The sequence below is a fragment of the Osmerus eperlanus genome, chromosome 25 (genome assembly GCF_963692335.1).
Source record: "Osmerus eperlanus chromosome 25, fOsmEpe2.1, whole genome shotgun sequence".
NCBI classification, from domain to species: Eukaryota; Metazoa; Chordata; class Actinopteri; order Osmeriformes; family Osmeridae; genus Osmerus; species Osmerus eperlanus.
Window position 1 is genome coordinate 9511803 of NC_085042.1, and position 25055 is coordinate 9536857.

A 25055-nucleotide genomic window follows, 5' to 3' on the forward strand; every position below is an offset into this window, starting at 1 on the left:
ATAGAGGTTGGGTGTTACGTTTCATTGAATGAAACACAGGGCAGAAACACCTCATGTCCACTTATAGCCTTGTGATCTTATTCATAGGTCCGCGTGCGACCTCTTGAGCAAACTCCAGGTTATACCCTGAACCTTTGTAAAACAAGCGCGAGAAGTTTGTCGTCTGGGATTCGGAGAGTAAATATTTTGTCTCCTTATGCCTTATCCCAAGTGATATGCCAAAAATGTATTATTGTGATTATTGTTAGCTTACATTAATTTTTACCTTTTCGTCGACCTGTCAAAGTCTGCCTCCTCGTCTCCGACTGAGCTGCGCGCCAAACTCATAAACTCGTCAGCCTCAAAGGTAACACACTCAGTTCAGTGACACAGATAAGTAAGACATATTCATCTGTTCAAAACTGTCAAATGTGTCATTTTATTTCCCTTATATTATACCTCAATATACAGTATGTTATGTAGCCTAACAATTTAACAAGATATACAATTTTCAAACGCAGGTTCAAAATGTAACATTTGGATAGGCTACTAGATTGAGTGATCGATTCTGTAAACCACTGATTGAAAAAGCAAATATGTAGGCCTAATGTTTGAGCGAGAGTATCAGTAAATTGTGTGCCTTGAATAGGAAATTAACAGCTTGTAAGTAAATGTATGAAACAAAAGCATATAAACAGGTGCATGAGTGATTCACTATGGATTTAGTCAGAAAGCCAAATTTCAATAGGCTTAATTTAGTTTTAGTCACGGAACACATGTTTGGGCCGTGATTCAAACTGTCTTCTTTTTTAAATTGATTAAATAGGTATTATAACAAGAACATAGTACCCTGAATCAATTCATTATTATCCTAATAGGCTCCAGGCAACTCACTGCGTTAACGTTAATAACTAATAACTTGGCAATTGGCAAAATTAAATGTAGTACGATACCTTTGGAGTACAGTTGGAATAGGCCTCAGTTGGAAAATGTCCTCAAGACAACAAAGATAAACGGTAATTGGTCCCCAATTAAATAGCTACCAAGAGCAGCGTCGGATAAAGTCAACGTGATGCTACACGTTTATGAATGACAAACTATAAAGATACTACTAATATATACTACCACTCAGTACGTAGACATTGAAAGATGCAGAGTCCGATCATTGACGTGATACAGGACTTGGGAAAAGGATGAACGAGACGTTGTGGAAAAGTGTCCGAGGTGATGCTGCCACCTCGCGGTAGAAGGGTTAAACACACGGACAGGGCAGTATTTTGAATCCTGGAAAAGTACATAGTAGGACAGTTGTCGGTTTCTACAGAGTAGAGTAAAGCAGAGCAGAGCTCTTTAGAAACTTCGAAAATATTTTTTCACACAGTAAAAGGAGAGGAGAGGAGAAGAACAGAGAAGACTACTGTAGAGTACACTAGCCTAGAGTAAATCAGATTAGAGCAGAGTACAATAGAGTATAGTAGAGTCCCCATCAAGTCTGCCTTGCCCCATGGTAGCTTTGTAGACTATCTTACGTTTGTTGTGCGTGAATTAAGTGTGTGATCAAGGAAGCAAATGTTTTTTGTAAGTCATACAGCCAACCACAGGTTATTAATGTATCCTTTAATGGACTGGGCCAAGTTGTTGAATTGCAGAGGTAAAATACAATGTAAAGTGGAATCTCATAGCAAAATGATTCTGTGACCACAAAAACACATTTTGTAAAAGCTGAAAATGATCTGAAATGTATAAATAATCCTCTGTACAAAACAATTTATAAAGAGCTAAATCCCTCCATTGAAATGTATTAAAACAGCTTTTTTAGGTCAATAAACATTTAAAAAGACATAACAAAATCCTACTGCATAAATACCAGCATCAGTCCCCACCCAGTGTACTGTAGGTCGGATGTCTACAGACCAGAGTCCTCATCAGGCTCAAGATCTGTCCCCTGAAACAGCCCCACGTCACCGTGGGAGACGAGATGAGGTTCTGCAGCCCCACGTCACCGTGGGAGACGAGATGAGGTTCTGCAGCCCCACGTCACCGTGGGATACAAGATGAGGTTCTGGCCTCGCTGGGTTCTCCGTCATGGTCCCTGCTCGTCCTCGTTCTCCGCCTCCCCTGCTGCGTTCTGGAGCTGTTTATACTTCCTCTTGAAGAATCCAAACTAAAACATAAAAAAAGCCAGTGACAAAAAAACAGTTAAGGCACGACAGATTGAATCAACAGTCTTAATCCTTAGGGGTGAAACTGTATACAGTTTTGCATACCATATGCAAAAAAATATCCAGGTTGAAAACAGATGGTTACCTTCCACAGCAGGCCGACAGCCAGAGCCAATAGGAGAAGCCCGCCTATCACACTACCCACGATCACCCCCACAGGTACGTCTGCCGTCTCCCCCGGTTTGCTGACCGTGAGGAGGACCTGGGAGGGACAGGACGGGTGAGTCTCCACCACAGAGAACACAGAGAACCAGGCCTCTACACCACTCATGTTTCTTAGCCTTTTGTCTGAAACTAATTCACTGGTTCATGAGCATTCCCTCATCATTCCTTGTCAGTTGGGCTTGTCGTTCAGATGTGTTGTGCGTGTATTTTTCGACCCATGATTCTCAGGTGCAGGAGACAGAGCTGGAAGCATAGTATTGTAGATGTAAAATACACGTTCCATCACCTGTAACTTCTTCACGGCAATGACGAGTAGATTGGGCTGGGAAGTCTTCATTTCTGCACTTGCTGTGAGCACAACTGTTTGGAACGTCGACTGTGTGACAGAATAGGTAATGGAGAGAGTGATTCGACAACGTAAATGAAACATCATAAATCCTAAGTATTGTTATCCTACTTCATCTTAATTATACATCTCTAACCCTAACCGTGCACATGGAGTTGTAACAGTGTCCGGCAGACAGACTGGTAGTGATGCTGAAATATTTCACGATGTCAGTGTTTTATCCTTACTGAGACTAATGAGCTGCTCCAGATCCGGGATGACACGTTCACAAAGTAGTGGCTCTTTTCCTTTATGTCTTTGAGGATGCACTTCACAAGTGTGCACTGAGCATGCTCACAATCCTGGGGAAGTGAAGTAGGAGATTGTTGACGCTGTGTTAGTGTGGTACAGCACCTCCAAACATTTTCACAGAGGGATAGTGGGAGCTGTCAACATTCAATCGCTTTCGTTTGTTTAGCCTGGAATGTTCTGAGGCAGAACATTGTGCAATTTGAACCACTTTTAGCAATGGCTAAATAGGTTACTTTGTTTGTAGTACAATGCTGGTATTTGACAACATCATTTATACATTTATATTTGAGGAACCACCCACCAGTTGTTGTAGACCTCTGAAGCTGTCCTTCTTGAAGGACACTTTGTGCTGCTTTACACCGACCCTCAGAGGATCGACCAGGCCGTTGATGTCACAGCTCACTGCACTGCCCTGGAGAAGGGAAACACACCCCTTCAACCTTCTGAACATGCCCCTTCAACCTTCTGAACACGGGTCTTCAACTTTATGAACACGCGTGTCTTTAACCTTCTGAACACGCGTGTCTTCAACCTTCTGAACATGCGTCTTCAACTTTATGAACACGCGTCTTCAACTTTATGAACACGCCTGTCTTTAACCTTCTGAACACGCGTGTCTTCAACCTTCTGAACACGCGTCTTCAACTTTCTGAACACGCGTCTTCAACTTTCTGAACACGCGTCTTCAACAGTATGAACACGCATGTCTTTAACCTTCTGAACACGCGTGTCTTTCACCTTCTGAACACGCGTGTCTTTAACCTTCTGAACACGCGTGTCTTTCACCTTCTGAACACGCGTGTCTTTCACATCACAGCAGAGAGGGGAACGGGCTGACTATGACAGCAACGCCCCAGCTTTCACGAGAAGCATACATGTGTAGAAGTTGTATTTGGGGCTGGACGGATGTGTGGATAAAAGGGAAATTGAAGTGGAAAATCGAGATTCTAAATTGTCCATGGTTGAATTACACTGTAGGTACAGTTGAGAAGAAGAGTTGTAGTTTCAAGCACTAGTTAATAGGTATTTCAGATTGGACTCTCACCGATTGCGTGCTCAGGCCTGTAATGTAGAGCAGTGGGTTTCCAGCATCGGTGGTGTTGGGTAAGAAGATGGTGAGATAGACCAGGCTGACGGGAATGTTGCCTGTGGAAATCTAGAAGGGAAATTACTGTAGGACCGATAAACCAAAGACATATGCAGCAATGTTGATTCAAATTCACACTGCACTCTCAACTCATGTGGACGTCAAACCTCCCTAACCACGTCCCTAAACACGTTCTTTATACAGTAACTGTTATTTAAAATATTACAGTAACTATTACTTTATGATGGAAATACTGTCACACAATTATTTTAAATATTTATTGACCTACTTTTAGGAAAAAGTTGAACTCGGGCCCGATGTCATCCAGGTTGTTAATGGTGGTCTTCACTGCTTTAGCCTCGTCTACCACATAGAAATTAATATTGGATTGCCTGGGGACATAAACATTACATGATATTACAAAATAGCGATTGATATATCAATGTTGTTCCAATAGTTCACTTTATCTTTTTTCTTGGCATTTGTACAGTCACTTAAACCGACTACAGCACTCTTAGTTAACCATATTTAGAACAAATATAAAATGTGTGCTTCTATCATTATTAACCACCATACTATTCAGGGTGTCCAGCAGCACTTTTCAGTTAAGGCGGCTGCCTAAGCAACACACGTCTGTTGCCGGGAAACCCTGCTGTTGACCTGATGAAGCTGTACTGTCCTGAGTAAGACTGAGCGGTCCCGCTAGACCGAACGGTCCTGATACTCACGCGGTCATGATGACCTCTGCGTCGTAGCTGACGGGGATCGTTACGACCACCTTGTTGTCTTTAGGCTTCTTCTCCTCGCCATCACTGTCGGTGATATTACAGTCATTTACTGCACATCATCAACATCAGGCACAAACGAGTTCAGGTACTTTTGACTGTTGTCTTTGTCATCTTTCTCTTTCAGAAATGAGGCAAATGTGAAACTAATCTACCTTTTGGCCTCAAACGTGACTTGTGCTTGCTTCTGTAAGTGATTCAGGTTGAAGTCGAAGTTGATCCAGAACTTCCCCTGCAGAGGAGAGAAAACACAGATACTGAAGTGTTGTTCAGGAAGCGTTGCCGGGGTTGCATGTTAGCGTGGAGCTCATGTTGAATCACTGTTTCAGACCTGCTGGTCTCTCTTCAAGGCAGGATAGGCCACCTGGCAGGCCAAGGTGCCTGACTGTTCAGCAGAGGTGGAGCACTTCACTGAAGTCCCATCGCTCTGGAACAACAAGTCACAGTTATATTTTTTCCAAGCAAACTCTCCAGGAAATCAATTCAGTCTTTAGTTTTGTATTTTCCTTTATATCCAAACTAAATGGAAGTGTTGGATTTTAAATACACTTTGGATTAATTAGTTGTGTACAGGGTAAAAACGCCCATCTAATGTGGTGATTCAGTTCAACACCTTAACCAGTCACTCAAAGCTCACCGGGGGAGTTATCGAAGCATAGAAGAGGTTCTTTGAGTACGTAGCCAAGACCCGAGTGTTGTATGCGTTCTCCATCTTGTTACTCACGAGAACCTCAAATGAGATTCTACGGTTCTTGTAGCTAACCAGCATGGTGGAATCACTGCAAGGAAGAGATCCAACAACTGATAACTGAAACATTTGTATAATCAAACAATGGCGTGCAGCTAACCATTACAAGCCACGAGAACAGGAAAACATCTATAATACAATATCAAAAACTTCTATTGACAATATGGTTTAGGTCAGATACTAAAATGGGGCATTCAAATTGTATTTAGTTTGAGCTGGTATTATTAAGTGTTTGTCACTCCAGGTTCTGAAAATAGATTCTGAGCTGTTCTGCCTTGGCTGAAAGAGCCACACCCATTTTATGAGGATTGAGCTCTGAGTTGAAGCTTGAACAATAAGTTTTAAAGGAATTCTTTAGTAAAAGAGGCTTGTATAAAATTAAATAGAACTCTTGAAAAACGTTCATGCAGGGTGTGACATCTACGGAACAAATGAAGTCCGGGATGTCAAATACAATGTTCCTTTTAAACACAACATTGTGAGAAAGGTCGGTAAATTAAAACAATGGTTAGGAATCATCACCCTAGATACTCTGACTGGAAAGTATCAGTGAAATAAGATGGAAGACATCCACACATTCTTCCATGATGGTTGTCCTAGTAGGACAGAACTCACCTAGGTATCTCATTTCCTTTGTTTACCTTCAACACCAGATCGCTGACACACACCTTGTCGGAGCCACAGTCTTTGGAGAAGGGAATCTGCCACCAAACATTCTGCGTCAGTTTCCCCAAAGAATTCAAACAAATACTTTAAACTGACCATACCACCTAATTCCGCACCAAGCTTTCAAATAATATCACAGCAGAGCTTGTAAAGGTGATGATTAGAGGACACAAACTGAAAATGTAATCCATATGACGGATGAAACAGCCTTACTAAATATGACTGTGTGCATAAATCAGAAGCATGTAAATATTCTTACAAAAAACTCCCATGCGTGAGGGGAGAAGACGTTAAGCACCGGGTTGGAATCTGAGTTCAGCTGACTGATATCAACACGTAAACTGATAGAATTGACAAAGTCTGGGGTTTCCTGTTGAAAGATACAAATTTAAATTAATACATATTAAAGTTATTAATTTAATACATTTATACCACAAAAAATTCTATTCTGAGGGTTAAGTGAGGCTAAAAATTTACTTAAATGTTAAGCCTGTCCTGACAGAACTAGGCTTTTCAATTTACACCGATATTCTTTTTGATTCGTTTTTGACTTTTGACAGTGAGTGCTGCTAATCTGCAAAAACACAGATTTGAAAGTATTGTCCTGCTAGTTTCGCCTGGTGCGTGTGTTATCAGATACCTGGACGTATATCTGGTAGGGCTGGCACACAGGAACAGACGATATCTGCAGGTTTCCAGAGAGAAGTCTATCGTTGTTTTGACTGAACAGCCCTCTGGAGGTCACATGTGTTGATTGCAGGTCAGCGTCAAGCAGAAGATTGTAGGATATCACTAGAGAAATAAAAGTTAGTTATGTACCTCTAACCTTTTCCCTTTTTACATTTAAGAGGATTTATTCAAATGCTCTAACCGCTAAGCTAAACCCATCTCCCATACAAAGCCAGCATGCTCACCTTACCTACAGGGCCGACAGGATTCTTGGGCTTGAAGGAGGCTGTGAAGCACACCTTGGCCTCAAAGCAGGAAAGCTTTCGGCCACTAATCAAACAGGGTTTGTTGAGGATGTTGATATTATCAGGTGTAAAGGACACACGGACGATCACCGTGGCAACTCCAAGAGACCTGGCGGAAAATACCATGAGGTGTACGTTAGCTTCTGATTAGATATCCATAATGGAAATATCTCAGATGGGGCTAGGATGTTAAGACTTGATCCATTTCACAAGATACTTTTCAAGATATGTCTGCGTGTATAATTAAGTGGTGTGGAGCAATAAGTAGACAGGAACAGTTTGTGATTGTATGTACCGGATTTTATGAGGTAACTTGATTTCAATATTTCAGTAGGCTAGTTAAGTGTTTGTTGGTATTAAAAACTTTGGTAGTCCTTGCCCAATGATGCCTGACAAGACTAACTCACCAGAGCTGGATAACTTTGCCATGCGCACCGACTGAAACATCAGGAATGGTGTCACCGTTCAAATCTCCATAGCTGTCCAGAGACCTCCCGAAATACTGCATTTTAGAGTCTAGTTTAGACCCAAGGATTCTCTGGAATAAAACAAATTAATGTATGATGCAGCACATGTGGTGAATCGAGCCATTTTAAAATCAGCAACAGCAGGGATCTCTGCTCTGTTGACGGTGTTTGGAAGGTCAATCAACACCCTGAGACCAAACCGGCACGACCCCAACACAAGCTCCCGTCCCCCACCTGAGAGAACCGGCACGACCCCAACACGAGCTCCCGTCCCCCACCTGAGAGAACCGGCACGACCCCAACACGAGCTCCCGTCCCCCACCTGAGAGAACCGGCACGACCCCAACACGAGCTCCCGTCCCCCACCTGAGAGAACCGGCACAACCCCAACACGAGCTCCCGTCCCCCACCTGAGAGAACCGGCACGACCCCAACACGAGCTCCCGTCCCCCACCTGAGAGAACCGGCACGACCCCAACACGAGCTCCCGTCCCCCACCTGAGAGAACCGGCACGACCCCAACACGAGCTCCCGTCCCCCACCTGAGAGAACCGGCACGACCCCAACACGAGCTCCCGTCCCCCACCTGAGAGAACCGGCACGACCCCAACACGAGCTCCCGTCCCCCACCTGAGAGAACCGGCACAACCCCAACACGAGCTCCCGTCCCCCACCTGAGAGAACCGGCACGACCCCAACACGAGCTCCCGTCCCCCACCTGAGAGAACCGGCACGACCCCAACACGAGCTCCCGTCCCCCACCTGAGAGAACCGGCACGACCCCAACACGAGCTCCCGTCCCCCACCTGAGAGAACCGGCACGACCCCAACACGAGCTCCCGTCCCCCACCTGAGAGAACCGGCACGACCCCAACACGAGCTCCCGTCCCCCACCTGAGAGAACCGGTACGACCCCAACACGAGCTCCCGTCCCCCACCTGAGAGAACCGGCACGACCCCAACACGAGCTCCCGTCCCCCACCTGAGAGAACCGGTACGACCCCAACACGAGCTCCCGTCCCCCACCTGAGAGAACTGTGTGCGTAGCGTCTTCTTCTCCCCGTTGTAGAGGTAGACGGCTCCCCTCCCGCCGTCCTCCAAGGGCGCCCCCACCACCACGTCACTGCAGCCGTCCAGGTCCAGGTCCGGGGCGGCCGACAGCGCTGTGCCGAACCGGGCGTTCTCCCCCGGGGCCGGACCCTGGAGGACGCCGTGGTCGCTCAGAACCCCCTTCAGGAAAGAGAGGACGGGAGCTTTATTTACAAAGACTCTGTGCTCTACAAAAGGTGTCAAGCCATCACTTAATTCTATAACCGTCACCAACACCGCTTTCTTTGCCCGTTCTGGATGTTACCTTGGTGACGGAGTAGAGATAGACCACCCCCTGCTCTTTCCTCAGGTCACTCATGAACATCGGGGCCGCGACCAGCAGCAGGTCCGACACTCCGTCTCGGTCCACATCCAGAGGACACAACACGCTCCCAAAGTACGACCCGATCTGAGGACAGACTGGTGCCTTTACTTTACAAAATCTTCAAAATGTTGAAATCAGGCTGCAAAGTTGACATCGCATTTTTTGGTGCGTTTGTTGCCAGTTGTAGAAGGATGCTGTGAGTACCTGTTTCCCTCTCTCTGAGTCCACCACTGTGAGCTGCTTTTGGGAGTTGACCGTGTAGACGATCACCTGACCTGAGTGGTTAGCACGGGGAGCCCCAGCCACAAAGTATTCAGAGGCTCCATCACTTAAAGTGGTCACAGAATAACCTGTGACAAAAATCAGTTTGACATGGAACATTATGATACACAACTTGAACATCACATCTGGTGGGATGGGGCAGTGCAACACTGTTCATTTAGCAGACACTTTTATCCAAAGCAACGAACAGAGGGGGATTTGAACCTGCAACCTCCAGATGCATTTACATGTTCTAAAACCCAGCTGCCAACAATGTAGTGCTTGTGCTTACAGTGAAGGTAAAATAACTGGATCCTAAGATATTTTTACAGTAAAATCACTGTTCTTTATGATGGCTTACCCAGTAAGGAGCTGTGGTTTCTATCATGCAGGATGTTCTCGAACGCAGAGGAGGGGAAGATGTTGGCTTGGGCTCCAGTCAGGTGAACGACAGTTCCGCTCCAGGCGTACGCACCCACCGCCCCCAGCATCATCACATCCTGTTAGAAAAAAATAAAATAAAATAAGCCCAGGTTCCCCCTCCTGTTAAAGCTGGCATTCTAGCCTGTCTCTGGAGAGGACAGGGACCAACCTTTGAGCTGGAGTAGTGAGCGCTGAAGCCCACCTGAGACATCTCCATCTTAAAGTTCTCACCAGCGGTCCCCGTGCCTAGTGAGTCAAGACAACCAGAATACGCTGCTCTTCAAGTGATTATGAGGAATATCTGAATATGGTTATCAAATACTCTCCTTAAATCTCAAACTGGCTTTCTCACACCTCAAAGTCAACAGTCAAGTAACGTGATATGTTTATCATGTGCACAGTATAAAGTATTTCACTATCCAGTCATTCTGGATAGTGAAATTCTTTACTGTGCCTGTCAACGAAAATTACACAGTTCTGAGTAAAACTGTACCCTCGATACTGAAGATTCGGTTTCCCAGTGATCCAGCGATGGTGGACAGTGCTGCCTCTTCGGAGACATTAAAGAAATACTTGTTGCTGGGGACACTGGCGATGGACTTGATCTCAGCTATCAGGTTTGTTGTGTCAATGTTGTTCCTAGAATAGTACCCCAGCACCTAAGACCAGAAGCAGAACACAGAAATGACAAAGTGAAAGAAAATTCCGACAGTTGGTAGCCTACAACTAATGATTCCAAATACGTTTCAAAAAGTAAGCTAAGAACGCAAAGAAAGAAAGGGGATCATATTGCATGGTAGGCTAATCGTTAGATTAGCAAGATAAAAACGAAAGCCGAAAAGATGATGTAGGAGTCGTCTGATCACTTACAGCGATGCCAAAGCGGGTTATTTGTTGTTTCTCACACTCCTGTATGACGTTGTCCCTGAAGGCGCGGTCATGTGACTCCCCATCGGTGATCACCACCATCACCTTGGGCACGCCAGGCCTACCGCCGCTATCCGCATGAAAACCCCACTGACTGGAAACAACCCTCAACTTGACAACCTGTTTGACTTAATTTAACAAACTTGCAAAGCTTTCCAAGACTGAAGAAAAAAAGTACAATTTAAAAATACTTTTACGAGGACAGTGTGATCAACTTTTAGGTGGATAGGCCTACCTAGAAGTCTTACAGCCAGAAAGGTAACTGAAATTAAATGTTTGGTTGATTTGAGTACCACAAAGTAATACGAACCAGGCGTAACTGATGGCGTGGAATGTGTTTGTGGAGTGACCGTACATCTGATTGATTTTGGAAACAGCTTCCAAAACTCCCTTTTTAGTATTGTAGTCTCTCAATCTGAATTCAAACTTGGCTTCTACTGCATACTGGATGACGCTTACCTGGGTGAAAAACAAAAAACGTCCAGATAATTTAAATGTATATCCAATTGTGTATCTGACACTAGGGTCACAATTAATTGATTCAGGACATCTTACTTTTTTGAGCCCTGTAATATTTAAGTTTCATATCTACAATGCATTATACTGTATACTAACCAGTGCACTTTGTGGTCCAATGTCTAAAGCAGGAATTAGCTTTGTGAGGAAGTCATTCATTGGTGTCCAAGGATAAATGCTGTTCGAGCCATCCAAAACAATGAGGATGTCCATAGGTCCTCCACATGCTGGAGAAAGAATGGTCGAAAGTTGTGATTAATAAGGTACATGGATAGCATTACACAGCTACTTGAAGCACTGTTCCATAATAATATGGCAGTAAAGTGTCCTAAAAGTATGTTCCATTATTACCCTTAACAATAACATGTCCTGAACTCTTACTGAGGAACACGTGTGTGGAAGATATCAGGGATTTGTGTGTTTATGTTCATCACGATCAGCAGATCAGCGGTTGCCTTATCATCTGTTCATGTATTCTGTCTTGTCATGTCAAGGTGTGTGTTAAACATTCTCTCCAATCAGCATTTTTAATTAATTGCTTAATACTCATAAACCCAGAATCCAACGGACTAGTCACACTGTTCCTGAAGAGATATAACTTTTCTTCATCAACATCACATTACTTTGATAACAGTTTAAGTTTTTTTGTCACGCTGTCTTTTATCTTTTAAAATCTTTTTTATCTTTTAACAGGAACAACATGCTCTGGTACATGAAAGTGTCTTACTCTGCACAGCAGGAGAGAAGGCAGGGTGAGGTTTGAAGAGAGGACTGACTTCAACACAAGCCCCCGGGTAATATATCTGACTTCCACACTGCTGCCCCCACAGTGGACCGCACGTCTGCACGGACAACAAAAACTGAGCTTTTACTTCTCTTTTCCTCTACAATATAAGCATCATTCTGAGCACGCACACTTTTGAAGATTTGAATAGCATCCTTTTGGTGTTGGCATTTGAAGCGTGATTCATTTTAAATGTTGAGAGTTTTCACACTAGTTTTAAAAGTGTCAATGATTTACATGCAAAACAGGAAGGCATCACTCAGTGGTAGAACATTTCACTGTAGATCAGGAGGTCCCAGGTTCAAATCCTCCCTGTACACCGCTTTTGATAAAAGTGTGGGCTAAATGAATACAGTACAACATCACAACAATTGCAGCCTTCGTAGAAGCAGTGAAAAGTAGGAGTCAGGTGGCTGAGCGGTGAGGGAATCGGGCCAGTAATCACAAGGTTGCCAGTTTGATTCCCGGCTGTGCCAAATGACGTTGTGTCCTTGGGCAAGGCACTTCACCCTACTTGCCTCGGGGGGAATATCCCTGTACTTACTGTAAGTCGCTCTGGATAAGAGCGTCTGCCTCTATGACTAAATGTAATGTAAATGTGAAAGTCTTACCATGAATCCATTGGTACTGCGAGTTAGAGCCAGACCGAGACTCATGTTGGTGTTGATGTTTCTCACATTGGGAATATCCATAGAGTCTAACAACACAGAAAGGGTTCTCAATGTTTATAATTCCAGTTACAAGACACTGTGAAATAAATGTAGTTTAGATAATTCCAGTTACAAGACACTGTGATATAAATGTAGTTTAGATAATTCCTGTTACAATAGGGAGCCATGTCTTTGATAATGTGGTCAAAGGTTAACGTTATGATAAAAACAACTTTTTTGTGTGTGTGTGTGACAGTCTCACTTAAGGTTTAAAATGTGTGTACGTGGGCTTTACCCTGAATGTTGAGCTTGTCACAACTGATTGTGGATCCCGATACAGGACACTTATAAATGTCTCCTTTCCTGTTTTGAGTGTAACCACTCCAGGGAGAACCAACCAGGAGCCTAGAAAGCAGAAACGCCTCACGTTTGGATTTCCTCCACGCTTATAAACATTTATACATACATATTCTTTTTTGTACCATGAAAGTGTTCATATTTCCAAATGCATGACACTATATTAAACATGGCCTTGAAAGCAGCACAGTTGTGCAACAACTGAGTGTAGTGGTTACACTCACTGATCAGTCATACTCGAAAAAGTAAATTTTGCTAATTAGAGTGAACCTGAGATATTCATGAGAAAATGAATGGGTTTGACAGTCCTGTCAACAGGCATTTCTAAGTATGGATGGCATGTTTAAGGGGGAACATTTAAAAATAGATGATCTTCTGAGGAATAAATTAATCGTCCGTCTATAACAGGACATTAATATCTAAGAACAGGAAGTCTTTAAGAATCACAAGGAAGTGTGTCTGCATGGGTGATCTGAGTTCCTCATTCTGTACCATTTTCCTTGATGATTGGTCAGCTGCTGAACGGTGTAGCCAAACTGTCCATCAGTGGGCCCAGAGAAGATCTTGGCACCGGATGTGCCAACGTTGAAGAGCACCGACGACCCAAACCTGTCAACTGGGGCAGAAACAAAAAGGGTTTGGGAAATGATTGGGTATAGTTGTTACAGTTTGCTGAATGATATACATGTTACAATACTAAAGTAACAAGTGAGAGATACATCTCTCACATCCATCTTGAATCCCCCTTTTTAGGAGTGGGCTTGAGTTTAGCAAACATTCTCCATCATCCTCACAAAACATCCTCAAACACAACACATTTCTACCAAACCGCTGTGCGATCCAAAATGGTGTATAAAGTGAGGCGCATGTCTCACAGGTAGTGGCTGTGTCCTTAAAAAAAAAACTCCTGAGGGCATGGAATGTACTTGCTCCATACAGCTTTCACCCACAAGCTCAAGCTTGTCAGACCGATGTGTATGCATGCAGTCCATAGCTTGTGACTATGATGTATGCTTTAACAGAGACCCCCCCAAAAACTGGGAGTAGTATTTGTTTCAGAAATAAAACACAAGGTATTAGAATGCGTCTGGTTTTAATTATTATTTTCTCTGAGAAAAATCCATCCCAAACCTCCATTACGTGTTTGTGTAGTATCAAAAAGGGTAACATTATACAACTTGAAACTAAGAATTCTATTGTCAGTTTAATAAATTAGGTTCCGCACAGTAGCCTATAGCAGACAACCAACTTGTTGGTATCCTCAACATTATTTGCGTAATGATTAGGGATTAGGTCGTCCTTCAAATGTGTGTCAGGTGCAAGTTTACTGAACATTTTTGAAACTTTTAATGCAACTAGGCTATGTCAAATATGTTAGTGTATGGATATCGGAAAGAAACTTGATAATGGGAAAACGGATATTTGCTTAACACCATGTAAAGAACATTTACGTTAATACGATACATATTTACAAGTATTCTATTTTACTTTGTCAAATGGGAGAAACACGTAGCCTAAACCAATCTTATCACGCTTGTTATCTACTTCTAATACTAACAAACTAAAGGTTGCATAATGATTGTATTGTGCCTACGTTTATAAATGATTCTACTTACAAAGAATGATAAGACTAACGAGAATATCCTTTCCGATTGATAACATTTTCACGTCCGTTGTAATGATGGTTAACCCTCCTTCTGTTCCTTTCAGTAGTTGACAAACTTTTAGCGGACTGCTCCATAAATGACTGGGCCTATTAGATTTGACTGGGCGTTCATGAGTCAGCGATGACGTTTGGTCGATCCTAAATATTGCTCTTTTATTTGCATCCTATAACAAGGATACGTATAGTTTAACCGCAATATAAAAAAAAAATTACATAATAATGGTGTCATAACCAATTTGGAGATATCCATTGAATTTTATTTCATTTCTCAGATGTAGGCTAGCCAATCATTGTCCCCACTGTATTAGTCGAGGAATTCTCAAACATTTTTATTTATTTATTTTGTCCCTCAAGACCTGGCTTGTAGACGGGTTCAGGTTTAATAAAGACTTCTCAGTTTTAATCTTGAAACGGACTGGAGACTCACAGGACAAGAACGACGTCCTGTAGTGTGCAGTTCAGTTATTAAATTACAAAAACGCAAGGCGCTTATTCTGCTGAGGCGCCTTGGTTGTGGTCTATCGCTGAAATTGTCAGGAATCTGTAGCGTGACGTTCTGTTGTCCTCCCGACTGCACCCACAATCACTTTTAGGAACATCTGTTTCTGGTGAACCATTCTGGGGGTCTATGAAATATTTCATGTGTTGAAATGGTTGTTGGTTGTTGTTTCCTTTGTTGTATTTCGAAACAATAATTTTCAAATCAAGAGGAGATAATGTGACAATCAATCATTACCCACGTCAATCTTTCATTCAGCTTTTCCCCCCTCTGTTGTTTCTCTCCGTGCGCGTATGCCAAGTGCGTCATTTGGACGAACTAGACCTCTGACTTTGAAAATGCACGCGACGCGGTGTATCTCCTGTTCGTTAGTAGTAAGTTAACCGTAGTCTGTCTGTGGTGGCTAAAATGTCAAAAAAGTAAACGTCGGCCGCAATAAAGCAAAAGGAGCTAGAGCAGAGAAAGAATATGGCGGCCTTATGTGTTCATGAACTTATTCTCACTCTAAACAACTCAATCTTCATGTCTGGCAAATTACTATACCTTACCCTAGCTCTAGTCTAGGTTACTACTAGCCTAAAAAGTGAAAACGTCGCTAACGAGGAGCACGCAGCTAGCAAACGTCAATACAGAAGATGTGTCCACAGTTGAGAGGGTTTGGGATGAATTTCTTTCCTTTGCTATAACGCTACTACTAAATGTAGTGAAGTGGAAATTCAACACAACAGAAGCTGCCTGCCCTATTATCACCTGTTATGAAAAGGGCCTTGTGACCATCGGCTACATCGTATTTGGGGCCTACGAAAGATGTCACCAGATTTTTTCGAACGCTGCTTCAGTCACAGAAGTTATTTTGAAACTATCCGGTAATGGAGAAGGCCCCCTCTAAACTCACCTTACACTTGTTATCAATAACCACGGTAATTACCGTGGTTATTGATAACAAGTGTCCAAGGACAAAGGAGAGGATGATGGCGCCAAAATATCAGACACAATACAGTTTTGGCGTGTTCAGACGAGATTGAGAAATTGGACAGTTCGTGGCAGCTACAGTGGATTCAGTGTCCTTTGTGCTGGATTGGATTCAACCTAACCCTCGGCCTCGCTGGATGAAGACATGGTAGGATAAGGTGTTTCATATTATTTGTTTGGGATGACAGCCTTGTCGTCACAGAAACTGGCGTTGCTGCTTCTGCTTGGGTTTCAGACCGCCGTGTCACACAGTTAGGCTAAATGGTGAATCCGCGTCACGGTCCACTGTGTTGAAATTACTCGCCTGATTTTTCCAAGTTCTGGCCTTACGTCGCCGTAAATGTACCTTTGGATCTGTCTGGCATCTCCAGATAACCTATGTTTAAGGGCCCACAACAGGCCCCTAGCAGATATGTGCATTACATCTGTCTGCCACCAGATGGCAGTGTGTACCTAGACTCATTTTAATTCAGTCTAAAAAGAGCCCTGCACCAGTCATAAAATGACCGCCAATGACATTCACTTTGGGACTGTCCTTTAATTCTGACATATTATGTGTCTAGGCTAAAGGAGTTCATGTATATGTATGATAAATTAGGTAAACAATGCACATCAACACATAAAATAGGTAATTTATAAGTTGGTAAATTCTGATTAGGTACATTTTCATAATGTTATGCCTAAAATATTCAAAAACTAACTGTGTGTGTGTGTGTCGTCCTGGCCTGCAAGTGTGTGTGTCCTGACCTTCGACTGTGTGTGGGTGTGGCCTCTGTGTGTGTGTGTCATGGCCTCTGTGTGTGTGTGTCCTGGCCTGTGTGTGTGTGTGTCATGGCCTCTCTGTGTGTGTGTGTGTCATGGCCTCTGTGTGTGTGTGTGTCATGGCTTCTGTGTGTGTGTGCCCTGGCCTGTGTGTCTGTGTGAGTCCTGGCCTGTGTGTGTCCTGTGAGTGTGGAGGTGTTCAGGTCCTCCATGGCCCCAGACAGCATGTCTTCCTGACTCTCTCTTCACCAGCACCCGCAGCATTGATCAGAGCACAGGGGTGTCCCCAGGTCCCCTGGCGGTCAGACAGGGTTCTGTTCCACAGGAAACACTATCCAGAATCAATCTGGGTCAGCTGCTGAGCTGGGCGGCTCAATAGCAGACCAGGAATCACCTCAGAGGAGACATCCAGTGATAGACAGAGTAAAGGCCACAAGTGTGTGCTGAATGCAGAAATACCGGCCTCATTTGGTAGGTACGGTGTTGTTGGGTTGTTACACTACAGTTGTTCTTTTGGTTGAGTTTTGTCTTTAATTGCCATGGACCATTATAAAAACTTAAGACTTAAAGACACAAATGTGCCAAAAAGGATGTTGTGTCCTTGGGCAAGGCACTTCACCCTACTTGCCTCGGGGAGAATGTCCCTGTACTTACTGTAAGTCGCTCTGGATAAGAGCGTCTGCTAAATGACTAAATGTAAAATATAATTTGGCTTCATGAAGTGGTCATCTGGTTTCTAGGCAATGTGTTGGACCAATGAAGTGAGTAATCGCTTTGGGGAAGTGTAACTCTGGAATAGAACAGTTAATCACCACTGGATCATTTTTCATTGCTCACCTCATTAGCTTTTTATAATCACATTGTTTTAGCTTCACTCTCTGGAAGACCTGCCAGCTTAGCGCGCTCGGGCCTTAAAGCAGATCATCATGTTCAATTTAAAGAAGGAAAACCACCATTAGGAGGTAAGTGACATAGGCAATTTCAAGATCAAAGTTATTGAAAATGGCTCAATATAAAAAATCTTTTACAATTATTACTACAGAAGTATATTATATTCATACTGACATATCCAGTTGTAGGGGCAAAGGTAAAAGTTGTTCCAATAACATTAAGTCTGCTCATGAAAACCAATCAGAGCAATGAAGGACTTTTCTTTAGAACATCACAATGCACATTAACAACCAGCAACGTTGATGTAGTCGGCTTTGAGATCAAACGCCCTGCTCACGAAATTGAATAAACTTTTATCCCCTCGCACACCGAACCAAATAAAAACCGTGCCTCCTACACAACTACTCTGGCCCTGCAGGGCGAAGTGCGTCTGTGAAAGGCTCGCCAGGGGCGTACGTGACCCGACACACCAGGTCACGGCCCGCGTCTTTGTCACGCTGGCCGAGATGGGTGCCTGCTGAATCGAGCCCTCCATGCCTGACTGGAGAGAACAAAAGAGGAGTGATGCATGCTGGGAGATCCGGGGCACAGCAAGGGGTCTGCCAGGGCCGTATCCGTCCCCAGGGCGCTTTATTGGGGACAGCCAGAGCCTCTAGGACTCACAATGATTTTTGCACTTCGTAAAGTATTGACGGCATGGGCCCTGGCTTGTGCTATTGATTTGAACTTAAGCCTCTCGAGCCGGCGGCCGCCATTGTATCGGCGTGATTAATTAAAAAGCAAACCGTTTTTTAGGAGGGTGGTTGGGTTTTTCACCTTAGGGTACAGAGTGCAGGAGGGGTGCGTGTGTGTATTTGTCTTTGTGTGTTTGAGTTTGACCCCCCCCACCCCTTCTACCCCACACACACACACACGCACGCACACACACACACACACGCGCACACACACGCGTGCACGCGGACGGACACACAGCAGTGCTTGCGGTTTCTCTAGAAGCAGAAGGGGGTGAGGGGTGGGACGCGGGGTGGGGGAGGGGAGGAGGGGTGGGGGCTGGGTGGATGAAAACCATTAGCCATTCGTGCACTGGCGAGTTTTAACAGACCCCGCTCGGGGCCTCGAATTTATGACCCATTACTCCTGCCTGTCTGGGATCTAGTTGGTGCATGATGTTGCGTGTCATCCTCCATTAGTCTGGATGGGCCTGATGTCTATTGAGAAAGCCAGTTCAGCTCCAGGAGTCTCCCCAACAACCTCTCCTGCCGATACGCAGGATGGATCTGTTGCGTTGTTTTTTTGTTGTTAAGCCGCCTCTTTTTTACTTGTGCATCCAGTTCATTTCATGCCCGCAGTCCTCGTGAGGGCCTGGGACCCCCTCAGAGCCCCGCAGTACAGCTCCAGCTGTCATGTTTACGTTGTTTGTTTCGCTGTTTTGTTTGGGACACTAAGGATGTAGCGTTGGGTTGTGGAGGGTGCGCGGAACATCGTGTTTGAAGATGAGTTGGTCGGGGATGGGATCATTGACATACTTTTCGCCATTAAGAGTCGGTGTCACTTCCTCCTGGGGATGACTACTTCCTGTCTCCCCAGGAGTGTGTGCTACGCATTACGATTGTGCACACAAAACCAAAACAACATGAAATACAAGTAACAGTAACAAGCTATAGAAATGAAACAAGTTTCGCAGCCTTTAAGCCCAACCCCACAGGGTAGGCAGCACCGCTAGTTCTCCCTGTGAACTCCGTCAGCATGTAGTCTCTGTTCAAAACACAATCCCTACAGACTGCCACGAGGGAGGCGTATGTTCATTATCTCAGATCCAAACAACAATGATCATGATAATAATGATGATGAGGGTTAGTAGCCGTAATCCCCTGGCCTCTTGTGTTGTTGTTTACTTTCAGGGAAGGTCAATGTATCGAAGGCCCATTGATCGGGATGGGGGGTGGGTGCGCGCTTGACAAAATGCTGGTCGGCTAATCTGTGCCGAGGCTTGATGTTCCATTAAATGATCGATGCCCTTTTTTTTGTTGCAGACTTTAGGAGGCTAAATGCTCATGGACCTCTGAAAGGTCAGTATCTGTTAGTTCATCGGCGGAGTGATTAATCAATCAATACACCAGACTTGGGGGGGGGATGGGGGGGAAGCAAATGATTCCCCTGTTTGTGTGGGGAGACTGGCTGGGCTGTACTGTCTAACCTCGGAGTGTACTGTGGGCCATTAGTCAGCCGGCCAGCGCACCTCAGACCCCCTGGAACTCTTACATCTTACATTAAAAATGGCTGCGTCCTCTTCTGATATGCACACATGAATAAGTCATGAATGCCAGTCTGCCGCAATATTCACAACCCCTCCTCCTCCTCTCGCTCTACCTCTCACACTCTCTCTCTTCCTTTCTCTCACTTATCTCTATCTATTGAACTGCTAGTTGCTCCTACAGGAATCATTTAGTCTCGGTGGGGTTATAAATAATACTTCAAGGAGGGGAGGAAAAGCTCTTGTAGTGCTCTGTTTTTGATACATTATGCATATGGTCAAATGGGTGACAGGCTTTGGAAGAGTTACAGTAGGCCATTTGGGATGAAGGCAAAACCGTCATTGAAACTCATTAGCACTTTGGTAGTGGGAGGGTGGGACAGCCTGTGTGCATTAGGCTGCAAGTAGGGCTCGCTCCAGTTTTTGTTAAGGTCACACTGTCAGGAGAAACCGGCGATATTGGTTGTGGTGCTTTTCCTGTTCATTTGGGCGGTGAGCAGAGGCCTGTTCCATAAAGCGAGTTTACAGAATAAGCCAGGCTTGATGTCAGGGAAAGTAACTGACACCTTAAGCCTGGCTTACTCGGTGAGCTCGCTTTATGGAACAGGGGCCCCAGGTCACAACATGGACGCAAACCTTTGACTAGGACCAGCAAGTCATAGTGTATTATTAATTAAAGCACTGTGTTTTATTAAACACTTAAATGTATACGTTCATGATACATTGCGAACGCTACTCGAGAATAAAAGAAGGGCTTAGAGTTATTTCACAGCGCACTGTATGTAAACAAGCTGCAGGTTTCTCTAACGTAAGCCAAATCAAGTCAGCAAATTAGAAGTTAAATCTGTCGCAGTTTACAGCCACTAAAATAGGTAATGTATTTTATACAGTAGCCTATAGAAAACAAATAATGCAATCTTAATTTATCTCAGGAAAAAAAAAAAGAAAACAGAAAACCCCTTGGTACAGGCGTGCATGTGGTCGTCATGGAGGTTTGTTGACAGGTTTCCAACAGCCAGTCAGCGTACAATTAAAGGTCTCCCCAGCCGGGCCGAGCTAGCGAGTGCTAATCCATAATTAGCTCTGACAAAGTGAATGCATCCTCATACAATTAAAACACAACATAAGCAGTACGCCCTCCCCGTCAAACACGTCTCTGAGTCACACTGCTCGTTATTTATTTCATGGATTTGGATTATGTGATTGGACTTGGCCGTTCCCAGGTGAGACAAGGGAGGCCTTCATACCTGCCGAACCGAGAAAACGAATAAACTGTATAATTAGAGAAATTAATATGTTGTGCGTAGAGAGGGGGGATTGCAATTTGCTGGGGATTGGTCATTAGCAAATTGTTCACCTTTGCAAGAGGTCTCTGGGATGTAGTTACCGTGTGGTCCAAAGGGGGGCAGTAGAGTGCTGTTCCTAAATCCAGGCTGCACTTTTCAGTGGATGTAGGAGGCTGAATAGGAGTGATTGGCACATGTTTATTGTATAATGTATCAGAGTATGTTTGAGTGGATTTCAAATATTTCCCTCTGAGGCATCTCTCTCTTTAAAACCTCCTATTCTCTCTGGCATGGCTAAAATAAGAAGATCATTTTCCCCTGCAGGTGCTCGGGGTAATGTAAAAGGCCGTAAGTTCACTCTGACACACGCACACACACGCACACACACGCACACACACACACACACACACACACACACACACACACACACACACACACACACTCATCTTGTTGTTCTGTTTCAGTTCTAATAGCTTTCTTCAGGCCCATGGGATAAAGGATACAATTGAATGAACAGAAAAAAGCACAGAAAAGTAGAATGAAAAACAACATCTCAAAATCTGAAATAAAATATCCATGATGCCCCCAATATGATTAGAATGTTCTGTACTAGGTTTATACGACAAAAAAGTTGAGAAACTTTATGATGAATATATAATGTGTGTGTTGGAGATCTGTCTCTCTCTCTCTCTCTCTCTCTCAACACACACACCCTTCCCCACACATACTGTACAGACCAGATGGTACCCCTCATGACCTGCACAGCCCTCAGCCCACTTTCTTATTGATCACATCCTGTTTGAACACATTTTAAAAGAACTATTGTCCTGATTATTTATTAATATATACATATATATATATATATATTTGTGTGTGTGTACATGTGTAACGGCCCAGGCCCAGATTCCCCCCTGATTCCCATTCATATTGTATACATGACTTTGAGTGACAGTTTGTATAGATGTAAATGTATAGTTTGGTTATACAACATCATGTGGTGCAAATTATTACCTGTTGTCTCAGCAGAATCATGACCAAAGCAAAAGATATGTTCTCTAATAGTTTGACAATAAGCATATCTGAGATCTGATTCTGAGCCCAGATTATGACCCTGAAAAGCAGCTACACCAAGGTGTGATGTTTCCTCTCAGCTAACACCTTAAAGAGGGAGGGGCAGGGTGGAGGAAGGGGTTGATGAATGGCGTTTCTGTTGTCTATTATTACAGGTGTAATCCATACACACACAGACTTGTCCGTCAGTCCATTGAACTGCAAGGAAGCGGGTGATTAATCACAAGAGAAAGGAAGCTCCCCTCCCTCCTTGTCCTCCGTCAAAACACAGGCCCCGATAGACTCAGTCTCCCTGCCCTGCTAGTTCATCTCCTCTTTGTCCTGGACTCATTTCTGGGCAATATCAACTTCAAAGCCATGGCAGGGATCCCAGTACCTACTGCCCTGAGGGGAAGATTTGTGCCTTTACCCCCTCGCATATCTCCACAGTCTGGGTACACGGCGAATGACAGGCCGTTATTAACACCCGGAGTTTGTGCGGTTTCAGCCTAGGTGACGTCAGACCAAGTGGTAAAAAGTAGCCGAAATTCAGAAATAGGGGACGCTTTTTATTTGCGAGGTTCAGCGAATGAGTTGTGTTAGAGATAATGCGACATGATTGAGGGTGAGGGGGGGCCGAGGAGAATAATTTTTTACTGTCTGCAAGTAAAAACATTGAATTGTTATTCTGGCGATAAAGCAAGTATTTAGCGTGACGTGGACGACTGCATTTCAACACCTTGATGCAATGCGAGAAATATGCTCGTGGTATATTGCAGTTGGGTTCAACTGTCAAATCAAAACATACCATTTGTAGTTGGAATCTCTGTCATCAACACCTGACAGCCTGGACGCGCTTCACTTCCTGCATGAAGAGGAAAGGTTTGAAACTGCAGCAGATCCACTACCTCGGCAGACAGGAAGCAGTCATGCGACACAGCTCATTGTGCATCCCTTTTTCCTTTCTCATCCTTCCATCCACTCCGCTTCTCTCTTGTATCAGGGATGGAAGGACAGACGGTCGGTCGACCTGATGAGGAGCAGGGAGAGGTCCACTCTCAGTCTCAGACACTACCGTCTCCACTCTAGTGTGGAAGGGAGATGGAGTTGAGGCGCTACTGAGTAAAAAATATTAAAATAATTAAGGATAAAAAAGAAAAAGATTCATTGATGCTTTGCTGTCACTGGCAATGGAGATGGAAGGAAACAGAGAGAAAGGCAGAGAGACAGAGGCAGAAAGAGAGCACTTACTCCCAAGGTCATTCAAAGAATTCTGGGAAGGAGCTGAGTTGTCGCTCTTTCCCAGACAAACCTCCACAGTCCGGGTGAGACTTCCCCCTCCCCCCCTCTTAATCCAGTGGCCAAGGGGCCAGATTAGGGCCCCCCCCTCCCCTCCGAGCAGGGAGACCAGGCTGGCCTCTGAAAGCAGATCTCTTGCTGGGCCTCAGCCCTGTAACCCCGGGCGCTGCTACCTGGCCTTGTGCCATATGGGGAGGGACCGACTGGGAGGCTGTGGGGTCCAGTTCCACTCTGACAGCTGTCCTGCTACCCCCCCTCCTCACCCCCGCTGCCTCACCCCCCCACCCACCCTGCCCCCCAACACCATCCTCCGTCCTTCCTACAGACACACACACAGCATGCACGAGTATACACACCTTTACCCGTTTGTAGAGGCACACGGACATTATCTCTACATCACCCCCCTCTCACACTCACCGGGCAAGCTCACTCACTCACACACAGTTAACCCCCCCCCCCCCCACACACACACACACACACCCAGAGCTGCCGCTGCTGCTCTTCAAGTTGAGTGGAGGGGGGGGGGGACCCTGGTGTTGCTACTAGCCTGCTAAGTAGCATGTTGCTACTAGCCTACTAAGTAGCATGGACATGGATTAGCAGGCTGCTGCCAGGGTAGATGCTCTTATCCTTGGCTGTTAGTGAGCAGCAAAGACAGGCTGCTCTTAAAGCAGCCAAATCATACTGCTATCATGTGGTCACAAGAGGATCTCAATAGTACTCGTGGAGATCTTGCCTTGTCCTATTTAGTACCCCAAACCGAAAGAATACTTTTGAAGTACACTTTGAAGTATAAACCCCAAAACGCATTAAAATTGTCAGTATGTGAATATACAAAATCTGTAAATTTTACTTCTGACTAGAAAAAGATAATTTAAAAGTGTAAAGCTGACACATCCTCGTAAAGTATTTTGTATCTTTTTTTTTTTGTAGAAAAATGTGGACGTCCTCCCTAATAATATAACATAAAACAAGCAATTCCTTTACTTTATTTACAAAGTAAAATCACACATGGAAACAAAGTAACATACCTTAACTGTCTTGCCTGCATTGAACCTTGACATCACTTCTCATCATATATCACAGCTATCTCTTTAAGTGACAGCCTCCAGTCTAAGCTGTCTATTCCTATGTCCATTAACGTACGTGGGAGGCGGAGTGGGATGAGTGTAGATCAGTGTAATTCTTGTGCTGCAGATGCCAGATTGGAGTTGGAGGATTAAGATGTTACCCAAGAGCAAGGCCCCTGCTAAACTGCTGCCGGGGAAAGATGGCTTGTTAGTGTGTGTATGAGTGTTTGTATGAATGTGTGTG

At 44.4% G+C, this 25055-nt stretch overlaps 1 protein-coding gene across 2 annotated transcripts; it reads right to left on the reverse strand.

The window, feature by feature from the left end:
* Positions 1-1593: 1593 nt before the first annotated feature.
* Positions 1594-14788, reverse strand: LOC134012252 (integrin alpha-2-like). 2 transcript variants are annotated; one of them, XM_062452003.1, is made up of 31 exons: positions 14679-14788; positions 13555-13678; positions 13001-13110; positions 12667-12752; positions 11999-12113; positions 11371-11498; positions 11066-11214; positions 10699-10849; positions 10322-10487; positions 9998-10074; positions 9767-9905; positions 9349-9494; positions 9085-9228; positions 8757-8960; positions 7671-7801; positions 7209-7372; positions 6930-7081; positions 6549-6659; positions 6239-6324; positions 5513-5654; positions 5207-5302; positions 5031-5107; positions 4819-4902; positions 4380-4482; positions 4049-4159; positions 3305-3415; positions 2940-3053; positions 2653-2742; positions 2287-2403; positions 2039-2143; positions 1594-2000 (listed from the first exon to the last, which is right to left on the reverse strand). In XM_062452003.1, exons 1-30 carry the CDS (start codon positions 14722-14724, stop codon positions 2063-2065), a joined length of 3555 nt encoding a protein of 1184 aa, XP_062307987.1. In that variant the 5' UTR covers positions 14725-14788; the 3' UTR covers positions 1594-2000; positions 2039-2062. The 2 variants fall into 2 exon arrangements, with proteins under 2 accessions (XP_062307987.1, XP_062307986.1); XM_062452002.1 differs by having other exon boundaries at positions 1594-2143.
* Between the last annotated feature and the right edge of the window lie 10267 nt (positions 14789-25055).